General features: G+C 33.2%; 1 protein-coding gene and 1 pseudogene across 2 annotated transcripts in view; one reads left to right on the top strand and one right to left on the bottom strand.

Annotated features, from left to right (window-relative positions):
* Positions 1-632: 632 nt before the first annotated feature.
* Positions 633-27,094, bottom strand: part of CLDN10 (claudin 10) — a 117,552-nt gene continuing 91,090 nt past the window's right edge. For both annotated transcript variants that reach the window (XM_031958558.1, XM_023500537.2), the window contains exons 2-5: positions 25,449-25,610; positions 25,278-25,359; positions 2,432-2,539; positions 633-976 (exon numbers count right to left, since the gene is read on the bottom strand). In XM_031958558.1, coding sequence (XP_031814418.1) covers positions 856-976; positions 2,432-2,539; positions 25,278-25,359; positions 25,449-25,610 — 473 coding nt within the window. In that variant the 3' untranslated portion in view covers positions 633-855. The remainder of the gene's footprint in view (positions 977-2,431; positions 2,540-25,277; positions 25,360-25,448; positions 25,611-27,094) is intronic.
* On the top strand, positions 17,875-18,731 carry LOC105750014 (annotated as a pseudogene).

Raw genomic sequence — 27,094 nt, 5'->3', positions numbered from 1 at the left:
ACCTGGTTTGCAAAATTCAAGTGCTGTATAAATACAAGCGACCATCATCATTATCATTCTTTTATTAAAGTTCACCCTGAGCATTGTATTAGAAAAGTCCCTTGAAACAATGTAAGACTTGTGTGTCAATGAGATTTTGGCTAAGATCATTTTCACTCCAATATCAGTGTTCTTTTTTTATCAACCATTCTCATCAATGTTACCACTTTGACCAGTGGTGAGAAACAATAAAAGTGGTCAATATGTCACCAAGATTAGGTTCCAAAACCAAAATAATTTTGAAACTAAATCTGATTTTCCCAATGGATGATCAGCTTCAATTTGATTCAACAAACTCTTATTAGCACTTACATCCAATTCAGAGGAAGTGAAGACATTATCCTTGTGATGCCATTGGTCCTCTTCAAGAAAAAAAAAGTGGAACAACAAATAATATTAAGCACTTCCTGAGTGATGTAGGAGCCAGCCTCAAGTAGTTGTGCTTTTAGGTACATTTAATATTCTATTTTAAATGAACAGAAAGTCAAAGCTTTCATTATTGTCTTAGGTTAATTTGAAAGTACTATATCTATGAGCTAAACTGTATTTAACAAAATATTCTCTATTATAGTTATTATATTAATCAATTAAAATACCTGGTAAGTAAACCTGTTTATTTTTTTATAAGAAAGCTGCAACAGAGAATGATCAGTACATAACTATGTAAGAAAATTTACATCCATAAAATCAACAATGCTACAATTCATATTTTAAAAATAGCTTGTGTTAATTACAGTGGAACCTTGATGGAAATCACTCTATGAACAGTTCACATTTTAATGACAAACTTGGGTTTGTAATTTGTACCAGTGCTGGTTAGACATAAGCATTTTTATCAAACTGTTTCGAAGAGCTTGTGTTTTTAAAATCTTCTCCACTCTGGTACTTTGGCCGAGAAGACAAAACAGATGTCGCCCCATTGTATGTATATGCCATTCTGAAAGGCAAGGAAACAATTTTGCATATTAAAACATGTGTCTGTGGTATGAATAAGGTGAAAGGAGAGAAATATTTCCCTCCTTTTTCTATAAATAACTTTGATAACATTTCTTTAGCATTTCTGTATAATACTGAAATATAGCAGGCTTTTGAGCATATCTCATTCGTATTTATTAGCATTCTTGCCTCTGCTTTCCCCCCCCCCCAATTCTTTTTTTTTTTTTTTGCTGAGGCAATTGGGGTTAAGTGACTTCCCCCCAACTCTTAAACACACATCATTCATCCTAGTCAAGAAGACATTAGAAATTGCTAACAAGAGTTTGTGTCTCTGTTGTTAAAAAATGAGCTGTTGTCAGGCCAAAATGATGGTTATGATTTAGCAACCTCTATCTACTGTTTCCTTTAAAACCTAAATCAGGCTTTTCTATCTTGACCTTATCTGAGTTGAATTAAGAAGAAAAGGTTGTGTTGACATCTTTACTGAAAGAATCTCTCTCACCAATCTTGTGGAAGGTTGATGGAAGTAGGTAAAATTACTGGACCCTCTAAGTTAATGGTAGAGAGTTCAGTGCTAGAATCTAACACAGTTGCAGCAGTTTCTTCACTGTGTACTCACACTTGACTATATTTTCATATTAAAATACAGGACCTTTTGTTTCAATACTGTTCTTAAAGATTTACATAGCAAATGAATTTATATAGTTTCAGGAACACAGCCATGTAACTGATATTATTAACTGAGGGGTTTCCCTGCCAAGCAAATCTTAAAAGTTCTGGCCCCTTTACATGCAACCTCTCCAAATTTGATTCAGTAGAGTTTCTCTTTAAGAATTATATTAACTGAACTGAACCATCTACACCCAGTGAAAGAACTCTAGGAGATGACTATGAACCATTACATAGAATTCCAAATCCCTCTATTTTTGTCCACCTGCATCTTTGATTTCCTTCACAGGCTAATTGTAAACTATTTCAAAGTCCCATTCTTTTTGTACAGCAAAGTAACTCTTTGGACATGTATACATATATTGTATTTAACTTATAGTTTAATATATTTAACATGTATTGGTCAACCTGCCATCTGGGGGAAGGGGTGGAGGGAAGAAGGGGAAAAGTTGGAACAAAAGGTTTTGCAATTGTCAATGCTGAAAAATTACCCATGCATATATCTTTTAAATAAAAAAGCTATAATATAAAAAAGTTAAAATAAAAAAGAATTATATTAACTATATTCAATTTTTTCACACATGTAACTTGGAATCTTAATATCATAGATTCAGAAATATCAAAGGGAATTTTAGGGTTTATGAAGCCCAATTCTCCTCCTTTTCCTGAAGATTAGGAACTAAGATTTAGGCAAGAGATTTGCCTAAGGTAATACATACAGTAGCAGAGCTTGGATTAGAACAATTTTGGAATTTTCAAATAGGTCATTTTGGGCTGCATTTCTTACCTGGGTGTCTTGCTATTGTCAGATATTGAGAAGCAAAATATAACACCACCAATTATGCAAAGTGAAGCTCCTGCCCATCCAATGAACAAAGCAGCTCCTAATTCATATCTGCCGAAAATGGGACATAAGTTCTGAATTACTTATTTTGAAAGCAAATTGAATTTTAGATTTGAAACTCTGGTGATGAATTATTAAATTATGCTCTTCAAAAGAAGAGCACCTTCAAAAGAAGATGAGTTGGAATAATTTATATGAGGCTCTATGGCATTTGCATTTTATTAGTAACAATCACATTTTTTTTCAAGGAGGAGTGTGTCATCATTCTAGTGTCTCAGAGTCTTTTTTAAATCATTAAACTTTTATATTGGTATGCAAAAACAAAAGGGCAAGAAGGGCAGTATGAAACATAACTAGAAAGAAAGGTGAGAGTCTCTCCTATGAGAAAAGAAATGACAGACCAGTAAAGAAAAGAGAAAATATTAAGGGAAGTTTGAGGAGCATAAGTGTTAATATTGCTAATGGTCAGATTCCATTTCATAACTTCCCGAGTCAGAATGAGAATAAAGAATCTTAGTATGCTGGATGATGAGTACCAGACATGGAGTCAGACATCTTGGGCTTGAATCTTGGCTCCAACACTTGGTTTTATTCCTATAGACAAATTACCTTGAAGTATCTATTTCCTTATGTGTAAAGTGGTACCTACCTCACAGGTCTATTATGAGTAAAGCCCCATGTAAATATTACATAAATATTGGTCTGTAAAATATATTTTGAGATAGAAAATATTTTAGAGAATATCTAGTGCAACCCGTGTTTTTCATAGCCGATTGAGTGACATGTCTGTGCTCACATGGGCAGTTAAGTGGCTGAGCCAGGCTTTCTAACTCCAAACCCAATGTAGCTTCCATTATACCATATTATCTCCCAATGAGTTATTAATATTTCACTCATACTTTGCTCCTAGAGTGCAGATGCTGTTTTGTGCTTTCATTTGCATCTCGGGTCCTAAGTGCTGTTTCTAGCATGCATTGTTGCAGCTGTTTTTTAGTCTTGTCTGAACCTTCATGTCCCCATCTAGGGTGTTCTTGGCAAAGATACTGGAGTGGATGGCCATTTCTTTCTCCAGCTCATTTTATAGATGAGGAAACTGAGGGAAACAGGTTGAAGTGACTTGCCTAGGGTCATATAGTTGGTGACACATTTGAAATAGAAAGAAACACACAGAGTCAAAAATAACAATGTGTTTCATCTGACACAAAAACGTGTAGCTAGAGGCAGCTGGATGGCCCAGTGGAGAGAGCACCAGCCCTGAAGTCAGGAGGACCTGAGTTCAAATGTGACCTCAGACACTTAATACTTCCTAGTTTTGTGACCATAGGCAAGTCACTTGACCCCAATTGTCTCAGAAAACAAAAGATATAGCTAACAATCCTGATCTCAGACAAAGCAAAAGCAAAAGTAGATCTAATTAAAAGAGATAATTAGGGAAAATACAGCTTGCTAAATCATCAATAATGAATATCAATACTAAATATGCACCAAATGTTGTAGCATCCAAATTCTTGAGAGAAAACTTAAATGAATTACACGAGGAAATAAACAGTAAAATTATACTAGTTGAAGGTTTTCACTTTACCTTCAGATGTAGGCAAACTTCAGATGTAGATTTGTAGATTGTATATAATCACAAAATAAAAAAGAAGGTAAGGAAATTAATAGAATTTAAGAAAGTTATATATGATAGGCCTCTGGAGAATTGAATGGAAATAGATAGAAGTTTGCCTACCTATTCTCTTAGCTATAATGGCACCTTCACAAAAATTGATGATATATTAGGGCATAAAACCTCACAAACTAGTGCAGAAAAACATATTAAAAGCATCCTTTTTGGAATATAATGTAATAAGTCCATCCAATAGTTAGTCTTAGAAGCATAGACTAAAAATTAATTGGAAATGAATTCTACATTCAATGAGTGGGTCAAAGAAAAAAAGTCATAGGAATAATAATTTCATTAAAGATAATGAGAATAATGACACAATGGGCCAAAATTTGAGATGCAGCAAAAGCAGTACTTAGGGAGATTTTCATATATCTAAGTGCTTACATAAAAAAGAAAAAAAGATCAATGAATTGGGTACACAATTTTAAAAAAAACTAGAAAAACAGTAAAACAATCTCCCTCTAAATACCAGAATGAAAATCCTGAAAATCAAGAGAAATTAATAAATTGTAAAGTTTTAAAAATGAAATTAATAAGGAAAACTGGGATCTGTTTTTATTGAGAAAAACAAATAAATTAGATAAATCACTGGCTATTTTATTTTAAAAAGAAAGAAAACCAAATGAGTCAATTCTCCATATATTTTAGAAATGAGGCCTTTATCAAAACCCTTAGATGTAAAATTTTTCCCTGTATTCTGCTTCCCTTCTAATCTTGTCTTCATTGGTTTTATTTGTACAAAATTTTTTTACTTAACATAACCAAACTTATCCATTTTTCATTTCATAATGTATTCTATTTCTTTTTAACCACAAATAGTATCAAAAGTGGAAAAGGTAAATGCACTACCAATGAAGATGAAATCAAAACAAATATTAGGAATTCTATTATATGCCAATAAAACACAATATGAATGAAATGTTTATAAAAATACAAATTGCCCATATTAAGAGAAAATAGAATGCTTAAATAACATTAATATAGAAAAAATGAATAAGCCATAAATGAAATCCTTAAGGGGGAAAAAGTCCCTGCAGGTCATATGGATTTATAAGCAAATTCTATTAATATGTAAAAAAAAAAAAAACAATTCTAATATTGTGTAAACTATTTGAAAAAACAGGCAAAGAAGGAATCCTATGAGATTCCTTCTATACTACAAGTATGATTTTGATACCTAAATCAAGAAAAGCAAAACAGAAAGAAAATTATAGCCCAATATCCCAACTGATATTGATGTAGACATTTTAATTAAAATACTAGCAAGGAGATTACAAGAATAAATTACAAAGATCATACTCTATTACTAGGCTGGATTTATATCAAGAATGGTTGGTTTAATTTTAGGAAAACTGTAATCATAGCTGATCATATAAAAATAGCAAAAAAATAAATAAACAAATAAGGATTATATCAGTAGATACTAAAAAAATTTTTGACAAAACATGACATCCATTCCTACTTTAAAAAAATAAACAATAGAAAACATACGAGTAAGTGGAGTATTTCTAAAAAATGATAAGTAGTATCTAAGCAAAACCAAGAGCAAGTATTATTTGTAGTGAGGATAAACTAGAAGTATTTTCAATATAAAATACTTGGGAGTTGACCTGCAAAGACACACCAAGGAAATATATGAACACAATCACAAAACACTTTTCTCATGAAGACGACTCTAAACAATTAATTGCTCATGTGTAGGCTGATCCAATATAATAAAATGGCAATTCTACCTAAATTAATTTACTTATTCAGTACTATACCAAAAGAGTTAAACAAATAATAATAAAATCCATAAAGGGGAAAGATTAAAAAAATATAAAAGAATCAATGAAAAATGGGAAGGAAAGCAGTCTCATGGTACAAAATCTCTAAATATACTTCAAAGTGATAATTGTCAAAGCAATCTGGATAATAAAGAGTGCTTTATCAATGGAATAGATTTGGTACTTAATATTCAAAAGGAAATGACCACATCACCTAGTGTTTGATAAACCCATGAATCAGTGAGGAGAAAAGAAAGGTATGCTAACTCTCATTATTCTTTGGATCATGAATCAATGAGGAGAAAAGAAAGGTAGAAAAGAGAAGTGGAGAGGGCACAGGAAAGAAAGGAAAGGAACTAGAGGAGGCAAAAAGCAAAAGATAGCAGGGATTTCCAGATTCCTTCTTCATGTAGCAATCTCATACCCATCAAACCTTGATTCTGGCCTTATCCTTCTGCCCTTCTCACACTTTTATACCCCTGAGTCTTATATTGTCAAGCAGCTATTCAGTTCCCAGGAGTTGACCTGGTCAGTCTGTACTGCTGCTGTTATTATTGGGTTAGAGGAATCCTTCAAAATTGTCTAACTCTGTGGTTCTGAGAAGGGCAGGACCGATCCTATCTCCCTGTACTCCTTCCCTAACCAGCAGCCTGTCTTCCTGATTTGAAAGTGAGATCAGAAAGAAATGCAGTGGCTGTACCTGGGGTAACACCGGCAATACTCCCAAGTTGGAATAGGAAGCAAGTTTCTCTGTGGAAGTGGGTAAAGGATTAAGGAATTTACAACACACCACAGAATAATCAGGATGGCCTGGCTGGGATTTTTCTAGGCCTACATTATTTCTGGGAATATAGATCTTGCAGAGTGTTCTGTACTGTACTGTACACAAAGAGAATGTCCAATTAATGTTTCTGGCTGATTTCTAGCTGCCTCACCTTATTAGCATTAAGCTATTATTAGCATAAGGGAGAAATGTCATTCAAAGGTGACAGAGGAGAGTAATAGTTCTGAAAGTTTAAGAATGAGCCTGAAATCTAAGTTTAAACAAAAATTAGGGCAAAACCATTGACTCCATCTCAAAAGAATAAAAAAGCAATTAAGTTTGCACACTGTTAAACATTTTCATCCTTCATACACAATTGAGAAGAATCAAAGCTGTGATCCTTGGCAGTGAACTGGACACAGGGTCACTTCCCCAAATAGTACAAATCACGGGCACTAATGGGAAAGGGAAAAAGAGGGGAGAAGGAACAACTATTAATAAAGAACCTACTGTGTGCCAGGTATTGTGGTAAACACTTTACAAATATTTCATTTGATCCTCCAGGCTCTGGGAGATAGGTATGCTGTTATTATCTCTATTGTATTGTGGAGCAAATGAAAGCAGATGGAAATAGGTTAAGTGATTTGACCAGAATTACACTGCTAAGTGTCTGAAGCTGAATTTGAATTCCGATTTTCCTGACTCCAGAACTCTACTCAACCATCTAGTTTCCTCTAAGGGATGAGAAAGGCCCTGTGTAAAAGATGTGATTGAAAGAAATAATCAGGTCCAGATAATGAAAGTTTCATAATCCTTCTAACCCTATGTAGTATGAGTGGTATGAGGCAGTTCACAAAAGTAGATGACTGGTTAAAATGAAATATTTGAAACATGCTATTTAATGAATGCAAAGTAAAGCAACTTTATATTGTATTAAATTAGATTTGATTATTGGTATAATTAGATTGGCACAAATGAACTAAAGTACACTTGCTCACCAGGCAAGAGCTGGCCTCAGAAGCAGGAAGACCTAGATGTAGGTCTCATTTCTGCCACATATTATGTAATCCTGAGCATGGACTCATAAGTTGCAGAGTGACTATTGATTTCTTCTGGGAGAGGGAATTTCCTCACTGAAAACTCCCTGTATCAGTGAAATTATGGGACTGGATTAAAGATACCAATTCACCTATAATTGGTCTAAATCAGGGTTTCTTAAAACATTTTCCTCTCGTGACCCCTTTTTGACCAAGAAATTTTTTATGTGACCCTGGGCATATAAAATACAAGTCGAACAATTATAGATAATAAATTATAATTTTGTGACCCTCACATTCAATTATGAAACCCCATATGAATCTGTGAATCACAGTTTAAGAAGCAGAACCCTCGATAACTGATAAAGTCCTTTGTAGTTCTAAAACTGGAATCCCTTGATCCTATTTATTAATGTGAATTTTCTTTCAGGCTACCAATCTTGGATTCAGTTTCAAATTCAGCATCATTCCATATTTATTATCTTGAATTCTGTTGAAGAAACCCAGGATAATCTTTTAAATATGTTAATTCATTGCTGATTTTCCTTCTTCTCTTAAAAGGTGAGTCAACACAAGTATATAGGTCTTAACCATGCTGTATACTTCGACCCCTTTTCTTATTCCAATTATGAACAAAAGCTTCTTTGTCTTTTGATGATTTTTTCTTCCAGAAACTTCTTTTCATTTTGTTGAGGAACATAAATCTCTAGCAACCTCAACTCGCAATTATTTGCTTATGGTATTTTGCAAAAGCTGATTTTGTGGTGGTTGTTTGGAGACAGAATTACATTCTAACAATATCCTATCTATCCAAATATATGCCAAAGGCAAATCTCTTATAAGAATAATTCAACCTTTCTCAAGCTCTCCTGGGACATGACAAATCTCCATTCCATGAATAAACAGAAAACACCCTGCAATTTGTATTTTCCTAGCACCCCTGTTCTCACCAAGGGGAGTTCACCTAGCTGGGTCTATCACCACCATAGAAATGGAACAATGGCCAATGAGCCTTATATTCTTTACAAAATAAATATTACCACTTTTTTCCTAAATATGAAAAGATGAGTTTAAAGTAAATGTCTATGAATATATATGAAAAAATGGGAATGGAAGATAATAGCAAGAGGTCTATAAGTATTGAGAACAATAGAGTACAATGCATATTTTCCAAGTTCCTAAGGCTATATTTCTACATAACATGAAACAACTTGAATATTTGTCACTATCTGCTTGCTCTGAGCAGTGAAGGCACCAGTCATAGATGGTGGTATGATGGAAAGAGCACTGACTCTGGAGTCAGCAGACATGAGTTCAAATCTTGCCACTGATACTAGCTTTTGTTTTTAAGCAAATCATTGAGCTTCTCTGGGCCTTTGCTTCCTCATCAATTTAAGTCAATGAAGATCCCTTCCTTCTAAGCCTAGATCTATAGTCTTATTAAATGTCTCAAATGTACAAACTCCATAAAAATATTTTGTGGGAAAGTATGGTATAACAGATAGAGGATAGTCATGGAATCAGGAAGGTCTGGATTCAAATAACACCTGTGACTCATATAAAAACTGGGTGATCACTAAATCCGGTGCTCTACCCCAAAGCTTCTGAAACTGTGGTTGCATCTCCAAATGGGATCACATAATTGAATATGGGAGGGTGTGAAATTATGATTTGCTATCACTAAATGTTTGCTTTTTATACCCATTTTATATATCTGCATACCCCAAGGTCATATAAAATTCCTTAGGCAAAAAAGGGTTACAAGTGGAAAATGTTTAAGAAGCCCTGATCTAGATTACTAAGACCATAAAATGCAGAGCAGACATCAACCTGCACTGGTAGAAAATTTGAATGAAATTCCAGATCAAATATCACCTTCGCATAAAAAAAAAAATGTATTCATTTAATATCAAATTTTAGCATTTAACAGCTTGTATAGTGAATTAACAGCATTCATTTTTTAAAAATTCCTATCTAAACAAGGTGAAATTTCTGATAAGTAGACAGACATTTACAAAGCTTTCTATGACCCAGTATATAAGGGACTTAAATCTTGAATCAAATTTATGAATGTTTGAGAACCTCTGTTATATATAATTACTAAAAGTATACTATTTATATTTAATGATTCCTGGATGTAGTATCTCTCTCAAAGACTACCTGGTACTTTTTCTCTCCCTAACTGAATTTATTTTGTAACTGTATTTCTACTTATCTCTTTTGTATCTATACACTTATACATGTACATGTTCTCTCCCCTAACAGAATGCAAATAAATATTGCTTCAATTTTTGTAATTGTTTCCATATCATCTACCAGAATACCTGGCAAATGAAGAGCTAATTAATGTCTTGTTTACTGACTGTTTATGAGCAAAATGATGAGGTCTTTAAGAATATTTACCATTTTCAACAATTCCCTAGCTCTATTTTGGGTATATCAATATAGTATTCTTTTGATGGGGAAAAAATGAATCTCAGAAAGATTATAAGGGCAGGTATAATAGGGGATTCTGGCACTAGCTCAGGTGACAGAGCATTTACATTATCTAGCTGGGTGAACCTGACCTAGTTATTTAAAAATAAAATAAAGCATCTCTGTGGTTGTTTCATTGTTTTTCTTTTTCTTTAGAAGTTCCTCCAATCCTATCATTTCAATCTTTAAGTAATATTCACTAAGTAATTCACTTCAAGAAAGAATTATTATAAAAATTCATAGATTATAAAGTCTTGAACTTATAACTAATTTTCTTTTTTAATGGCCAGAATTAACATACACTTGTACATTCTTTTCTTAATAATTATGATTAATAACTTATGATATGGTAGTGTGAAACCTTGTCAATCATATATAGTTATATCAATTCAATTATTTTTATGTAGGTTATCTCCTTTGGTGATAACATGACAATTATGAAAAAAATTTGCCTTCTCCAGTAATAGCTGAAGTAACTTTAATAAACATCTTCAAATAGGTGTGTACTGGGAAATGTTTTAACAGTTGAGTCCCCCAAAATGCATGCAGGACACACTTTAAAATTTAATTTGCATTATTAATGCATTTTTCACTACTTCATTAAAGTCTTTATACCACAAAACAATAAGCCAAGCCCTCATTTATATTTTTGTTTAATTCTGAAGTATGTTTGCACTGGACATTTAATAGTGTGAGCTAGTATGAAGAGGATGCAGCATACCTCTGACTCCAAGTCAAATATATTAACAATAAAAATCTGATACTTTCCCTAACCAACTATTTTTTGTAAGCTAATTTCAAAGCCAAATATGTTGTTTTGGAATAATTTGCTATTTCTAGCTATCTTTTTGCTGTCATTCATTAATGTAATTGAGAATTAAATTTATTTTGAGTTATGTTAGGAGCAAGTAGGTAGTACAGTGGATAGAGCACTAGGCCTGGAGTCAGAAAGACCTGAGTTCAAATCAGATCTTAGGCATCTACTTGCTGAAAGATCCTCACCAAGTCACTTAACTCTATTTGTCTTAGTTTCATCAGTTGTAAAATGAACTGGAGAAGGAAATAGTAAAGCACTCCAGCATTTTTGCCAAAAAAAAACCCAAATGGGGTCTCAAAGAGAAAGACATGACTAAAATAGAACAACAACAACAACTGTCACAAATGGGACAATATGTTTAAATTTTGAATCTAAAATAGATCTTGAGAGTAGTAATTAATAGATTGAAAGTAGTAATTGAAATTGGGAATTTTCAAAGCATTTATGTCAGGGGCTAATTAAGTGAGTGACCAATGTAGTTCCAGACATAAATCTTAGTTTCTTTATTTTTAAAATGTGGGAAATGAACCCCATGATCTCTTTAGATTCCTTCTAACCTTGCCCTATCAATACTTCCTGACCAACTGTCATCAAATGGTGGGGAAGTCTATGAAGACTTGGAATCATTAGATCACTACTCCTGTTTTTAATGCTTCCCTAGTAGCCATAATCTGGGAAAGTAACTCTGGTAGGGATGGGGCACATCATCTACTGTTCCCATCATCTGCTGTCCAACCCTCTTCACCTGCTTCAGAGCAGGCAGGCTGAAAAAGCAAAGTATCCTGAAGAAGAGATGAGAATGGCATGCATCTGGCAAGTCAAGATTGCAATGGAAGACCCTGGGAATAGAATTTTCCTCAGACCACTGAGCTCTGCCTCTGGATTGACCCTCAGAGCCTTAAGAAAGGGGAACAATTGCTGTGGAAAGAAAGCCTACATTTCCTGCCTACACCAACTGCCTGGTGGCACAATACCCAACCTCCAGAGGGTGAGGCACAAATAAAGCCAATACCCAACCTCCAGACCATCAGGCCTGCTTGCCTACTGCCCACAGTCATGATTCCAGGAAACAAGCCCTGTGGAGCTGCAGCCTGGCTAATGGTTCTTTGGATGCTGGAGCCACAGTGACTAAAGATACACAGAAAGTATTTCTTATCACCGCAGTCCTTGGCCCTATGAAATAATTCAACGTCAGAAAGTGTCCTTATTACTAGAAATGATGTAAAAGAAGAGGCATTACCATTTGCTTTGCTTCTACACAGTCAGGAACACTAGATCTTTCTATTTTATACCTGAAATCATGTCATATATGCATGTTGCCTCCTGTATTACAATGTAAACTCCCTGAGAGCAGGAATTGCCACACTTTTCCTATTTGCATCAGCACAGTGCTTTACACAGAATATTTAATAGATGTTCTTCTTAAACTGTGGTTTGCAATCCCATATGGGGTCTTGTAACTGAATGTGAGGGATCATGAAATTATGATTATCAGTAAATGCTTGATTTGTATACCTATTATATATACCTATATACTGAGGTGTTCCTCTCCCACACTGATTCTTTTATGAAGGCAAACTAGGTCTTCTTTTGCCTCAGTTCTTACCTACTTAATTACTGAATATGTGCTGCTTTAGACAAACTGAAATCTGGGTTTGTATACCTATATATAGCTCTTCATTTGCCAGGTATTCTGGTAGATGATATGGAAACAATTACAAAAATTGAAGCAATATTTATTTGCATTCTGTTAGGGGAGAGAACATGTACATGTATAAGTGTATAGATACAAAAGAGATAAGTAGAAACACAGTTACAAATAAGGGGTCATGAAAAAATTTCTTAGACAAAAAGAGGTCATAAGTGGAAAAAAATTTAAAAGCCTTGCTTTATCATTCCTTCCAATTCAAAAATTCTATGGTTCTATTTGCTTATCATATTTTAGGGCAAGTATCATTTCTCCCTATTTCATTGTTGTTGCCACCTTTACGTATGTAATATTCTAGAAGACGGCATCTCCAAATCACAGAATCTTGGGAAAACTCTCTGAAAACATCAAATCCATTGAAACCTGAACAATAACCTCCCTACACCCTACTTTGCAAGTGGTAACAACTGTTTCTATTTTGGCCAGAAACTAAGGGTGTTCCTCTCCCACAATGATTCTTTTATGAAGGCAAACTAGGTCTTCTTTTGCCTCAGTTCTTACCTAGCCTTTAATTACTGAATATGTACTGCTTTAGACAAACTGAAATCTGGGAAAAATCTCAGCTTAAAAAGGCCAAGGTTTCCAATTGTACTCAGGACCTGATCTAACTTTTGCCATTGCCTTCGGAGCAGGGGTCCTCAAACTACAGCCCAAGGCCAGATGTGGCAGCTGAGGACGATTATCACCCTCACCCAGGGCTATAAAGTTTCTTTATTTAAAGGCCACAAAACAAAGTTTTTGTTTTTACTATAGTCTGGCCCTCAAACAGTCTGAGGGACAGTGAACTGGCCCCCTATTTAAAAAGTTTGAGGACCTTTGCGGGAAGGAAAGACTGACTCTATACAGCTTTGCCTCACTTAAATCCAATTCAATGGAGTCAAGACACCACTTACTGTCTTTGGTCCTCTTTAAGAACAGTAACAGCAAGTGGTCATCTAGCATTTGCTTGAATATTCCACTGAAAGGGAAGTTCCTACATCCTAAGGGAGTTTATTTTATTTTGGGAGGGAAAGATGTCCTTAGTTGGAGACCTAAATTATTGTTCTGCAGTTTCAACTCTTTGCTCTCTGAGGTCAATCGAATAATTTCAATCCATCCCCTAGAGACATTTGATAATAATTATCATGTCCTCTCTTCTCCTTTAGGATAAATATCCCCAGTTCCTTCAATTGATTCTTTAATTCTTTCACTAGTCTGGTTATTCTACATGTTAGCTCACAAATATCCAAATAAGACTTGCACAAGTGAAGAATTTAACATTTATTTCCATTGATTTTTATGTTATATTTCACTCAATATTGTAGTCTATCAATATTTGATAATTATGCTATTTATACCTTTATCTTATTGATTTTAAAAAAAGGGCAGAGACATATCTGAAAGGTACTAAAAGAAGAATATTCCAAATAACATGAACACGATTTCAATTAGGATTTCAAAAAGAGATGAAGCAATAATTATAATGAGTTTTTTAAAAATATTTTATCAATGAAATTAGAAAGCTTGAAGTAAAAAAATGGAAAAGTTATAAAGTTATGGAAGAAAGAATTGGAAATTGAATTAATTTGACTTAAATGGTTCAAATCTTTGCTCAAGCAATAAACTCCCTGAAAATCAGAATAAACCATGTAGAAGCTAATGATTTAATAAGGACATAAAAACAAAGACAAAAAGAAAAGAAAAACAGAAGATAATCTAAATATAACAAAAACAAAAATGACCTTGAAAACAGATTGAGGGGAAAAAATTTAAGAAAAAGAAATAGACATCATATTCAAGAAATAGGTTATCCAGATTTCTTAAAAGTGAAAATAGAATCTATTGGTTGCTTCCTTAAGAAATCCCAAAATAAAACCTTCTAATAATATGATAACCAAAATCCAGAGCTTCTAGATCAAAGAAAAAAAAAGAGTGCAAGCAGCCAGAAAGAAAAAATTTAAGTATTAAGAAGTCACAATTAGAATCACATGATTTAGGACCCACCATGATTTTCTCATTGGGTGAAACAAGTCCTAGGTTCAATCTCAGATAAACCTGTGATAGACAGTTAGGTGGCACAGAAGATAGAGCACTAAACTTGGAATTAGGAAGACTCATTGTTGTAAATTCAAATCTGGCTTCAGACACTTAGTAGTTATGTGACCCTGAATGAGTTATTTAACCCTGTCTGCCTCAAGATCCTCATCCTGGAGCTGGAGAAGGAAATGGCAAATCATTTAAATATCTTTATCAAGAAAACCATAAGTGGGGTCACAAAGACAATACTGAAATGACTCAACAGCAACAGCAACAAATATAAAGAAGTGTAGAGCTTGAGATACATTATTCCAGAAGACAAAGAGTATAGGCTTACAGTCAAAAATAACTCATCCAACAAAACTGAGTCTAATCCTATCAGTGTGGCAGGGAGAGGAATGGATCTTCAATGAAATAGAAGACTCTCAAACACTTTTCTTGAAAAGATCAGACCTTCAAAGAAACTTTGAAGTAGAAATATAGAAATTAAAAGAAACATAAAAAGTTAAACATGAATGAATGGTGATAACAGACTAAAGGAGGATAAACTGCTTATATTCTAATATGGGAAGATGACACATGTGTCTCCTCCGAACCCTATTATCAGGGCTCATAGAAGGAGTCTAATTAGAAAAGACTTGGAAGTGGTGTTATTATGTCTCAATGAACTTTAAAAAGCAATGGAAAGGGAAGGAAAGAGGATTACATTGAGAAAGGAGGTATGATTCGGGAAAGTTTATTGATGTCAATTACTTCCAGGAATAGAAGAAAGAAAGAAAGAAAGAAAGAAAGAAAGAAAGAAAGAAAGAAAGAAAGAAAGAAAGAAAGAAACAAAGAAACAAAGAAACAAAGAAACAAAGAAACAAAGAAAGAGAAAAAGAAAGAAAAGAAAGAAAGAAAGAAAGAAAGAGAAAAGAAAGAAACAAAGAAAGAGAAAAAGAAAGAAAAGAAAGAAACAAAGAAACAAAGAAAGAAAAACAACAGAAGACTTTCAGGAAATTTGTGGTTTGGACTACTAATTGATAGTGGTCATAATATAAATTGTTTCAACACTTTGGAATGGATGAATCATATTCAGAGGTATCTGTTCCTATAAGATTTAGGAAGGAAATTTTGTCGACTTTTTTGGGGACATTGTGGTTTGTTTGGGGTTTTTTGTTTTTGGCAAAGAGAAGGAAGTTAATTTCAAACAGCCTAAAGGAAAGGATTGAGAAATATTTTTCAAGGCACTGAATATTATTGATGTGGATATATTGGAATGATAAGACAGAAGGGTAGTGTATAATAAAAGGAAGGAAGCAAAATGAAAGAAAAAAATAAACTCTCATGGTGAAATATCAAAATTCAAAATTTTACTCATGTCAAAATTCTTTAATAAAAAAAAAATCCAAAAGATTAATGTAAAGGACAGGCCTTCTCCAGTACAGGGTGGGATTGAAGAACAAAAACCATTAACTTAAATATAAACAGTCTGATAATAAAGCCATATTTTTTTCTATTTTTATCTCTACTACCTCAGCTCTATTTTCTTCAGGCATTATGCAGGACATCAGCCATTTTTCCTGAAACAATGTATTAGATATAGGCCTTTACAAATTTTTTGTTCTAAGACAACCACAACCCATTTTACTCACTTTTGCCCTATGAATCCATATCAAAGTTTCAAATATAATATAAAAACCCAAGAATTGTGCTACATAGCTATGAGATGTAATTTAAAGTTTGGTTACCAAACTACGTAGGGGAAATTTTAATTACAGTCACAGAATTATGTAGAAGATAGTGATTTTACTTGGTAGGAGAGTCAACTTCCTTGCAATCAGGAATACCTAGGCCAACTATTATATTGCTAGACAACTCTTTAAAAATATTGCTGATCTTTATGGATATTAGATTCCTCAACAGGAGTTCCCTATAGCCAAGAAAATACAGATTTGGACACTGTTCCTAAAGTTGTTTTTGGTAGCTTGCACATGTTAATGTGCAAATAGAAGAGTACTATTAAGATGGAAAATAATCACTTTCTTTCCTTCTTTATCCCTAGGACCTCCTCAAGTCTAGGTAAATTATAGAACCTTATAATGCTGTTGTTACCTGACCTTGCTTCCATCCATGAGAGAAATGAGAAAGCAGATAATAGCCTATTTTATACTATTCTGAAGACAATGCACTATAGCCTCCACTTTTTCCCTGTGTCTGAAGATGGAAAGATGTGACATAATGGAAAGGACACTGGATTGAGAGTCAAAGGTACCTAATCTATATAATGCTACTACCTAGTTATGTCAGTTTGGACAAGTCATTTAACTTTTCTAACTTATCTTTTTTTTTCTTTGTGAAATGACAGGACCGGCAGAAGTGGCTCAGTACAGAGTCTAGAAAGCTGGCATTAGAGTCAAGAATTCCTAAGTTCAAGATGAGAATCTGTGACACATACTGGCTTTATGATCTCATGGACAGTATTTAAATTCTTGGTGTCTTAGACAATTCTGTAAGCCTCTAAGTCTTAGATTCTCTGGCTTTCTCTTACTCTTCTATAACCACCTTCCCAAAATGGAGAAAATTTCATCCTGTTGCACTATTCTCCTGCTTATGACTTCCTTTCCAGAGTTACTAATTCAGGAAAAGCTCCTACTGTGTTTTACTTCATTCCCAACTATCCAACCCTCTCTTCCTCACCAACTGTTTGCCCCTTTGAAACTTTTTTTTCCTTAACATCCTTTTTCCTAATTTCATCACCCACTTCTGGAATCATAAACTGAATTCAAATCAATTCTCTCATTGTTCCTAGATTGGATGTGTCAACTTACTCCACTATGGCTCCCCTTGCTATCCAAGAAACTTTCCAGAGTGCCCCTTTCTGGCCATCACTTCCCTTTGGTTGTTGCTTTCTCAATTAGAATATAAATTCCTTTTGGTTAGAGATTATCTCCTTTTTTTTTTTCTTTTGTAACACTTATTCCAGTGCCTGACACATAGAAAGCTCTTAGAAAATGCATTAATAACCCCAATAGAAGAAAATGGATTGAGTTAGACTGCATCCTTGCTTTCTCAGTGTTCCTTTGTGTATCTGTCCACACAAATGAGAGGAAATATGTTAAAGGCCTCTGGATGATTACTGATACCTGAATTGGAATGGACAAACATCAATCTGGAATTCAAAGTCTGAAACTGGATGATTCAATTATAGAAGGAATAAGTGACCAAGTCCTTGTGGCAGTTCTGATCAGTTTTGTTCTCACTGATACACTGATATAGATTCTTTTAAGAAATGCAGAACAAAACATTCACCCTGATAAACAAGAGCTAGTATGGATGCTTCAGTAACAACTTCAGACAGGATGTACCTGCTGTTGTTCGGCAGCAATTCCTACACTGATATGTTCTGTCCAATCTATTTGCATCAGACTTCTCTTCCTTTTGAAACAAAGTGTGGACATCTTTTTTGTGGTACCTACTTTAATGCATATTGATGATATGGTTCATGATTGGTACCATTAGTTATCAAATCTACAACTAAAACAGTTACCTTAATTTTATCAGTATCAGGTTTAGGATGTCTCAGAATTGTATCAAGATATTAATGACTATAATCGAAGATTCTCAGGAAAACCCAGATCAATTGTGGAAAGAATTATGCATCTGCCCATTTTACTGAGACATACATTCAGGGAAATGTTTTTAGTACAGAACCTTTTCTGAATGTTCCACATTTAAATATTATTTTGTTTACTGGGGGCTTTTTTCTATCTGATATCAACCTTGGATTTTGTTTCTGAAACCTTGTTTGGAATTTTCAAGATTTCTAGATGATTTCTTTGTCATCTCTTTATTGCTTATGTACATTTATCTCCATCATGTATGGAAAAGTACTAACACAAAGGCTAAACAGATTAAATAAAATAATGTTGCTTGAACTTATGTGGAAAACCATTCAAGAGAATCATAACAAAACACTTGAATATCATTTTGCAGGTTCAAAAACACCTTAGGAAATTTTTCTATCTGGAACTGTATCCAAAGTTGTAAAACTGAAGTTAGATTTATAACCATCTAAGCAACGTGTATTTGTTCAGTAACTAGCTGTATAAAATAATATCTTCTGAAAAAGTCACTATATGGGGCGGGGTGGGTGGGTTTAAATGAAAATAAATATTTTTACATCTTGACTTTACCTATCCCTCAAAACTAACCAAATTGGCTGTGGATAAAGTTATTATTAAATATACAATTTATCTGCTACCTACCTATATGAAGTATAAATATTATAATGGATAATTTTCTTGTTAAAATGTTATATAAAATTATTGAAGTATCTTTTAGTATTTACTATGTTTTGTGCATTTGCAACACTGTTTTGCTTTTCCATTCCAGCATAATTTCTTTTCAGCAAAGTTTTTTCATTTTTTCAGTTAAAGCTTTAACCTTGCATAGGACTCGTTTAGTTCATACATTGGCTTACATAAAACAATTTTTAATTCCAAATTTCATAGCCTAGTGCAATGCCTTACAAATAATAAGCACTCACTAAATCTTTGTTGGTTGAACACAACATACATTTCTTCTCAATGAAAACATTTATTATTAATAATTATAATTAAATTAATAACTTGATCTTTTCAAAGGGTAATCAAATAACTGTAACTTGAAAAGGGAAAACTGAATCCAGGAAGCTGAATGAAATGATAAATGATTGTAGCTGGATCAATTCTATAGGAATAAAGCCAACTTTCACAAACTGATTATAAAACTTATAGCTGAATTACAAACAATACTAATTACATGTTACCAGAAAAGAACCTTCTGATTCATTCAGTTCAAGCTTGGGATATATTATGGATTAGTGGCATAACAGAGTGAATGAGAAGAATATTTCTTTTCCTGGGAGTTGACATGTTATCTTAAAATTCCTCAATTAATTTAACCTGGCATAGTTATTTAGCTTTGTCAGAATAACTGTATGCTGTGACAGCTAGTTCCTAATGAATCAGCAATGACAGATAATGAAAATTATTAGCGTTATTGATGAATTTATTGAACTCTAACTATATGTAATACTGTCCTTGGCATCAAGAGGGAAATAATCAGAAAATCCTATTTCTCATTTTAATCTCCATTGTAATTAATTCAGAAACAAACATTAACTTGGTATTGACTCTAAAATGTCAACAATAATGGCCTTATGTTAGTTTTTTCTGTGCTGCAGGACAATAATTGTTGGTGTCTAAGGCAGAAAAAAAAGAGAAATAAAAAGTGACATGCTGTACATATTATATTTAGGTAGGAAATATTTAGGGCAAAAGACCAGAATAGATCTTTGGAAGTGTTTTGATACAGTCTTCATTTTTATTTCTATAGGATAATTTTGGTATCAGTTTCTATAGACCAGATACTTTCTTACTATTGTTTATAAAAACTTTATTCTTACAATGACTCATCAGAAAAAGGAACAGTAGCAAGGAGAATTTTTGCTACACCTAACATTTATTAAACTGAGGGATTCTGGAGTGCTTCAAATCAAAAATAAATCTGACTTGGGGTACAAAATTGAAGCATCCTGTGAAAGAAGGAAGCTTTGGGGCAGTTAAATGGTGCAGTGGGTAGAGCACCAGCCCTGAAGTCAGGAGGACCTGACTTCAAATCTGCCCTCGGACACTTAACATTTCCTGGCTATGTGACCCTAGACAAATCATTTAACCCTAATTGCCGGGGGGGGGGGGGGGGGGGGGAGGAAATTTTCAGTATGTATATTCTACATATACTACCCATTATTAAAATTCTGATAAACATTGGTTTTATTTTAATATTCTGGATAAAAGTATTTTAACCACAATTTATAGCATTTTAAGCATTATGATATTTGAAATTATATCATGTTAAACAAAAGAACATTTTAAAAATTTATGGACCTTCTTATGTTCATTGAATTCAATTCTGTCAATAGATATAAAGAGATTTTTAAAAATCTAATGTATTTAATTAACTCCAACAAAGTTAAGTGCTTTACTTTTTAATCGTTGTTTGAAAACAGTCTAAACTCCTTTGAGTCAGGGTAAAAATCACATAAATCAAAGTGATAATATATAACTCCCCACAGGAGTACATAATAAATACATCAATTATCTGAGGAGCAAGATAGAGTCCAGACAGTTGCCCAAACTTGGCCCATTGGTCAGATATGGCAACCATTACAATTTCCAGCTTTTCAGTGATAAATCTTTATTATTGAAACAAGAAAACAAAAGTGGCTTAAATAACTTATTACTATGTGGATATCTACGTTACAGTGTTTTTATGGAGAAATAATATTTCGGTTTAAGCTTTGAATTTATATGTGCAAAGTAATTAGCTCTTTCAAATAAAAGCTTCATATTTCAAAAAGAAAAAAGAACAAAAGAAAAAGGGATGTTGGAATATAAGAAAACAAAAATGATCTGTAGTGGAGATAGTATATTTGTGTAATAAGTAATGGCATAATAGAGAGAATGCCAGCCTTAGAGTGAGGAAAACTCCTTCTATTTGGCACATATTCATAAATATTAGTATTGACATAACACTCAAGGTTTGTTAAACACTTTACAAATATTATCTCATTTTAACCTCAGAAGTATTATTATTGTTTCTGTTTTATGGATGAAGAAACTCATTAGATGAGATGGTCAGTTGCTGAGGGTCACACAGCTGCAGGATTTGAACCCAGATCTTTTTTATTCCAGATTCCGCATTCTATTCATTACCCCATCTAGCTGCCACAACTGACTATGTGATTCTTCAATAAGGTGATTAACCTTTTAATGACAGAGGCAAAAGTCAGTAAGACTATAAGACAACTTATAAAGTAAGCAGAGTGCCAAGGCAAGAGTCTGGAATTCATTTTCCCGAGTTCAAGTCTAGCCTCGGATACTTATTAAGGTCATAAAGAGTTGGACACAACTGAACAACAAACGACATAAAATAACTGCCACATAATAAGTGCTTGATACATACTAGGTGCTTACTAAATGCTTGGTAACTAGCTAAGTAAAATACTTATTGATTTAATGGCTACAAATCACAAAGGAACTGCTAATCTATATAAATGAATGAAATTTTTGGTTTGAGAATTCCCTCCACTAGTGAAATCACAGGTCTAGACCCAAAAAACACCATCACAATAAGAAATGGAAAAAGTCTCTCACTTGTTAGAAAATTATAGTGCTTAGGCTAGTTGAAATCTGAAAAGAAATATAGAATTCCAATAATAAATTAAATGAGATGAGCAAACATATAATGGCCAAGAGAATTTGGCTTGGAAAAAAACCTGACTTTGATAAACATTAATTTATGTTTATCTGACAATGCTAAACATGCCTGTATTTACTGTAACTTTCCAAGGAGGAGATTCACAATTAAAAAAAAAAAAAAAACTAGCTCAATGAAGGAATTGTTGCCAGGAAAAGATTAATAGGTGGCAACATATAAGGAGAATATTATACATAAGTTTATAACAGTTATAAGTTTGTAGCAGACAGCCAGTTGACTCAGTGGATAAATGCAGAGCCTGGTGTTGGGAAGATTCATCTTCCTGTGTTCAAATCCGACCTCTGACATTTACTAGCTGGGTTACCTTGGTAATGTCTTTTAACCTTGTTGGCCTCAGTTTCCTTATCTGTAAAATGAGCTAGAGAAGAATAACAACCCACTCAAGTATCTTTGCCAAGAAAACCCCAAATGAGGTCCTGAAAAGTTGGACATATAAAACAAAAACATGCTTATAAAATATACATATGATATATCATGTTAAGAGCAAAGACATTGTAAGGCCTGCAGATTTTTGTTTAAAAATGTTAAACAATAGTATATTTGTAATAATATTAATAGCTAAAATATAATGTTAAAAGTTATAAAATGTTATTATTTTATATTATATATTATATTATAATTTATTATAATATTAAAATATATTATAAAATGTTAATAGTTATTATTATCTCATTCGGAACTTTGGTCTCCAGAAAATTTAACTTTCCAAATTCCATACAAAGTTTGTGTTATGTATCAGTTTGGATTTTTTTAAGGGTGGTTTTTTTTTTTTTTTTTGGAGGGGATGGTTTAAATAAGTTTAAAAGGAAATGTCTAAAATGGAAGACAATGTTAAGGTGAGGTAGAAGGTCCTAGAAGAGGAAATCACAAAGAATAGTAATTATTCTTGGGGGAAAAACCTTAAGACAAATAGATTAATATTGTACGTATGAACTCATAATTAATTCCATTTCCCAACACAAAGAAACTAGAATTATTTTCAATAAAACAAGTAACACAAAAATCATTTAGCTTTCCTTCAAGATACATTTCCTCTCTGCAATACATAGTACACTAACATGAAATTACAATTTGGATCCAAATTACAATTTGGAGGAGAATGTTACATTCTGAGAGATTTTGATAGGTAAAAACCACACATCCTAAACTGCGACAAGTGCTACAAAGTTATTCTCCCAGAATTTTAGGATGAGAATCACACCAACTATGGGATGCAAGAAGTACTGTATAATTCCAAGTACATGGTGAAATTTTGGTTTTTTTTTAAACATGTAGAATAAAATAAGAAAGAATATCCTAACTGGGGAGGCAGTCTTGTATATTTTTACACTGTGACTTCATATATCTATGTATAAGCATATTCTTAAATCAAGCAAAACAATTTTATAGCAAAACATAAGGGATGCTTTTCCAGTGATTTTGCTACTTCCACATTGGTATGTTTAGAATTTTCCAAATCTAGATTAATAATTTAAGGAAACTATCAACAACCTACACTTCAAAGGCAATAAATAGCCCACTGATATTCAGTTATTCCTCTGCAACTGAGATTTTTTAAAAAATAAACTTTTTTATGTTTCTAAGGAATGTAAGCAAAACTGCAGTGTTGAATTTCTTTACATCTCTACTATGCATATACCTCCATAGAAAGAAGAAAAGTTTCTCCATACAAAAAAAGTATTTATTGTAGCTATTTCAAACTGGAAACTAAAAGTGTCTATCAACTGGGGAATGACTGAACAAATTATAGTACCAATAAGAAACTTTGAAAAGAACAGTTTTGGAGAAATAAAGGATAATTTGTATGAACTGAGTCAGAGTAAACTGAGCAGAATCTGGAGAACAATTTATATTATAACAACTTTGTAAAAATGAACAATTGTGAAAGACTCAATTACTCTGATCAAAGTAATGATCAGCTTTGATTACTGATGACTAATTATGAAGAGTGATACCCACCTCCTTACAGAGAGGTGATGGATTCAAGATGAATTAATTAGATATGTATTTTTTGGAAACAGTCAGTATAGGAATTTGTTATCTTTGTATATTTATTACAGTGATTTTGTTTTCCATTTTTTCCCAATGAGAGGAGTTGGGAGAGAAAGAATATAAAATTTTAGTTGAAAAAAATTAATTGAAAAACTTTTACTAGGTATAATTTTACTATAAAAATTTAACAGATGAAAAGTGCTGTCCACCTCCAGAAAAAAGATGTCCAAATACAGACTGAACCATCTGATTTTTCACTTGCTTTTTTCTTTCTTTTTCTTTCTTCTTTCCTTCTCTCCCTCCCTCCCTCCTTTCTTTTTCTCTTTCTTTCTTTTTTTCTTTCCTTCTTTCTTTCTTTCCTTCTCTTGTTCTCTCTTATTTCCTTCCTTCCTTCCTTCCTTTTCTTCCTTCTTTCCTTTCCTTCCTTCCTTCCTTCCTCCCTCCCTCCCTTCCTTCCTTCCTTATTTCCTTCCTCCCTCCCTCCCTTCCTTTCTTCTTTCCTTCCTTATTTCCTTTCTTCCTTCCTTATTTCCTTCCTTCCTTCCTTCCTTTCTTCCTTCCTCTCTCCCTCCCTCCTTCTCTCTCTCTCTCTCTCTCTCTCGCTCTCTCGCTCTCTCGCTCTCTCTCACAAAATGACTAATAGGGAAATGTTTTACATAGCTGCACTTGTATAATCTATATCAGATTGCTTACACCTGGGGAGGGAAGAAATAGAATTTGAAACTTATAACAAAAACAAAAACCTCAACAAATGTTTAAAAATATTTTTACATGCAATAGAGGGGAAAAGAAAACATTATTTTAAAAATTTAGAGCAATTTTGATAAACTAATAGATGAAACTATGAATACAACCACAGAAAGCTTTCTGCTATATACAAAGGTTGATGGCCTCTATGAAACCCCACTTTGAATTTCTATTATTATTTCTTTTCGTTTTCTCTTCCCCATTTTTAGCTCCTCTCTAATTCCCCTCTTTTTTTTAGGAGCAATTCTCATTATTTTCAACTTTCTAATGTTCAATGTAATGACTGATTATATTCAGTGCTATTTGAAGAAAAGACACTATGAAAAGTTCATAAATGAATTAAATGTAGCCTTACTGCTTTAAGTTTCCTCTCTATAATACATCCCTTGCCTTGAGTCATATAATCAAACATCTCTAATTTTCATTATTCATTAAGATGTTTGTTTCTTCAGAATATTCATAGATGAATAAGATATGTGAAAGAAAAGAGTACTTACTTTTGTTCAACATAAAGAGGGTCAAAGAACTCAGTTGTGATTTTATTTGCATATAGGGAGCAGCCTGTCATAGAACACAGTCCTAGAACATACCAGAATGAAGATACTAACATTAGAATGAGGGTAACAATTTTACTACATTCATGAAATAGATGGAAATTTACTCTTTACCTGAAACAATGAACACGGTTCCAGCCAAAAAAGCAATTTTAGCTTTGGCTTTATCTGAGCCTCCAACTTTTGTACACTTCATTCCAAACAGTGCAAATATGGTGGCAAAAAATCCCAGACTGACAGCAGCAATCATCAATCCTCTGCATGCTTGGATATAACCTGCAATTACAATGCGACTTTTTTTATATTACAATTTATGTTATTTTGAAAAGGTATATCCTCCCTTTGCAAAAACTCCCATTTTGAGTTGATCTATTTTGTCTTCTGGAAGAATAACTGCAATAGTTAAAATTCCATCACTTTGATTTTATGGTGAGAAAGTAGAAACTGGAAATACTCTTTTCAATGCCACACCCTGAAACTCTTCCTCAATCTTACTCATATTAAAAGATGTTTCTGACATATGAAAGTTTTGTTTGTAGGGTTTACGCCCCATAGAGAACTAAATCTAGTAAAACTTCTTTAATTAAGACTAGTTGGAAGGTCATTTGGCTCTGACAAGTCTTAAGTTCTAGACAAAAAAAGTTGATTATTTTCACACAGACACAATTATTTGATGTAATCTATGGTTTTCATTTAGTAGGAATCCTTATGAAATCTGTTTTTTAAAAATAGAGATGAATAACTTGGAATTGATATATTATTAGTTCACAATGTCATAGGATACTGTGCTATAAGGGACCAAAAATTATATAGTCTAGATCTTGTTACCTACAAAGATTAGGTCATTTGTCCAACATAGTTGACATGTGAATGGATATTTCAAAACGCTTGAGAGTGGCTTGGAAACATTTTGTTCTCTTAATAAGCAATCTGATTACTTCAGCTAAAATCTTATTTACAGTAATTATTTGCTTTGTAAACCTATTTTTCATAGATAGACAAAAACAAATACCTATGCAATGTCCAAATTATCACAAAATTCTAATAAGTAAATGCAAATTAATGAATTTTTATTGTTTGATGTTATTGAACCTACAACAAAGAACAGTGTCTTACATGTGACAGATGAATGAACACCCATGAATAAAGTCTTTAAGTGTAGCAATATGTTATATGTAATATATTTGTTTACCATTTAATTATTCCAAGAACCACCAAACTTTGAATTTTCTCTCCCTTCTGATAAGGACTAGTATTGAATTCAAGAAACAGGAAGTCCCTTCCTATTGGGAAGGAACTGAAGAAAAGTTTATTAAGTATTAGCCTTAAAATGTTTAAGTATTCAGACTGATTCCACCTACATTTCTATGAGCAATAGATGGACTAAGTACTGGGAGAGATACAAAGAGATTTGGGCCAATTATGACAAGAATAATCTGCCAAAGGGAAGGTCATGGAGTTGGAGATACTACCAAAAGTTTCATATCAGTATAGGGACACAAGCTATTATAAGAAACTCCAATTACAAAAAATTTCAAGCCCATCCAAATGTAAATTGTTGTCTAAGTCCTGATGAGCTTCTCTTTCTAGAGAGGGAGCCTTTATGAACAGTGAACCTAATTTCTCCTCCATGCTGATACAAGTAAAATCCAAGTTATTAATGCAAACTACATTTGCTCTTTAGGCGTCCCAAATGACAATTGTCACCTCAAATAGAAAAAGGAACACATTACTTATTTCTTAGCACACTACTTATTGTA

The sequence above is a fragment of the Sarcophilus harrisii genome, chromosome 3 (genome assembly GCF_902635505.1).
Source record: "Sarcophilus harrisii chromosome 3, mSarHar1.11, whole genome shotgun sequence".
Lineage (NCBI taxonomy): Eukaryota > Metazoa > Chordata > Mammalia > Dasyuromorphia > Dasyuridae > Sarcophilus > Sarcophilus harrisii.
This window is presented reverse-complemented; position numbering and strand designations above follow the sequence as displayed.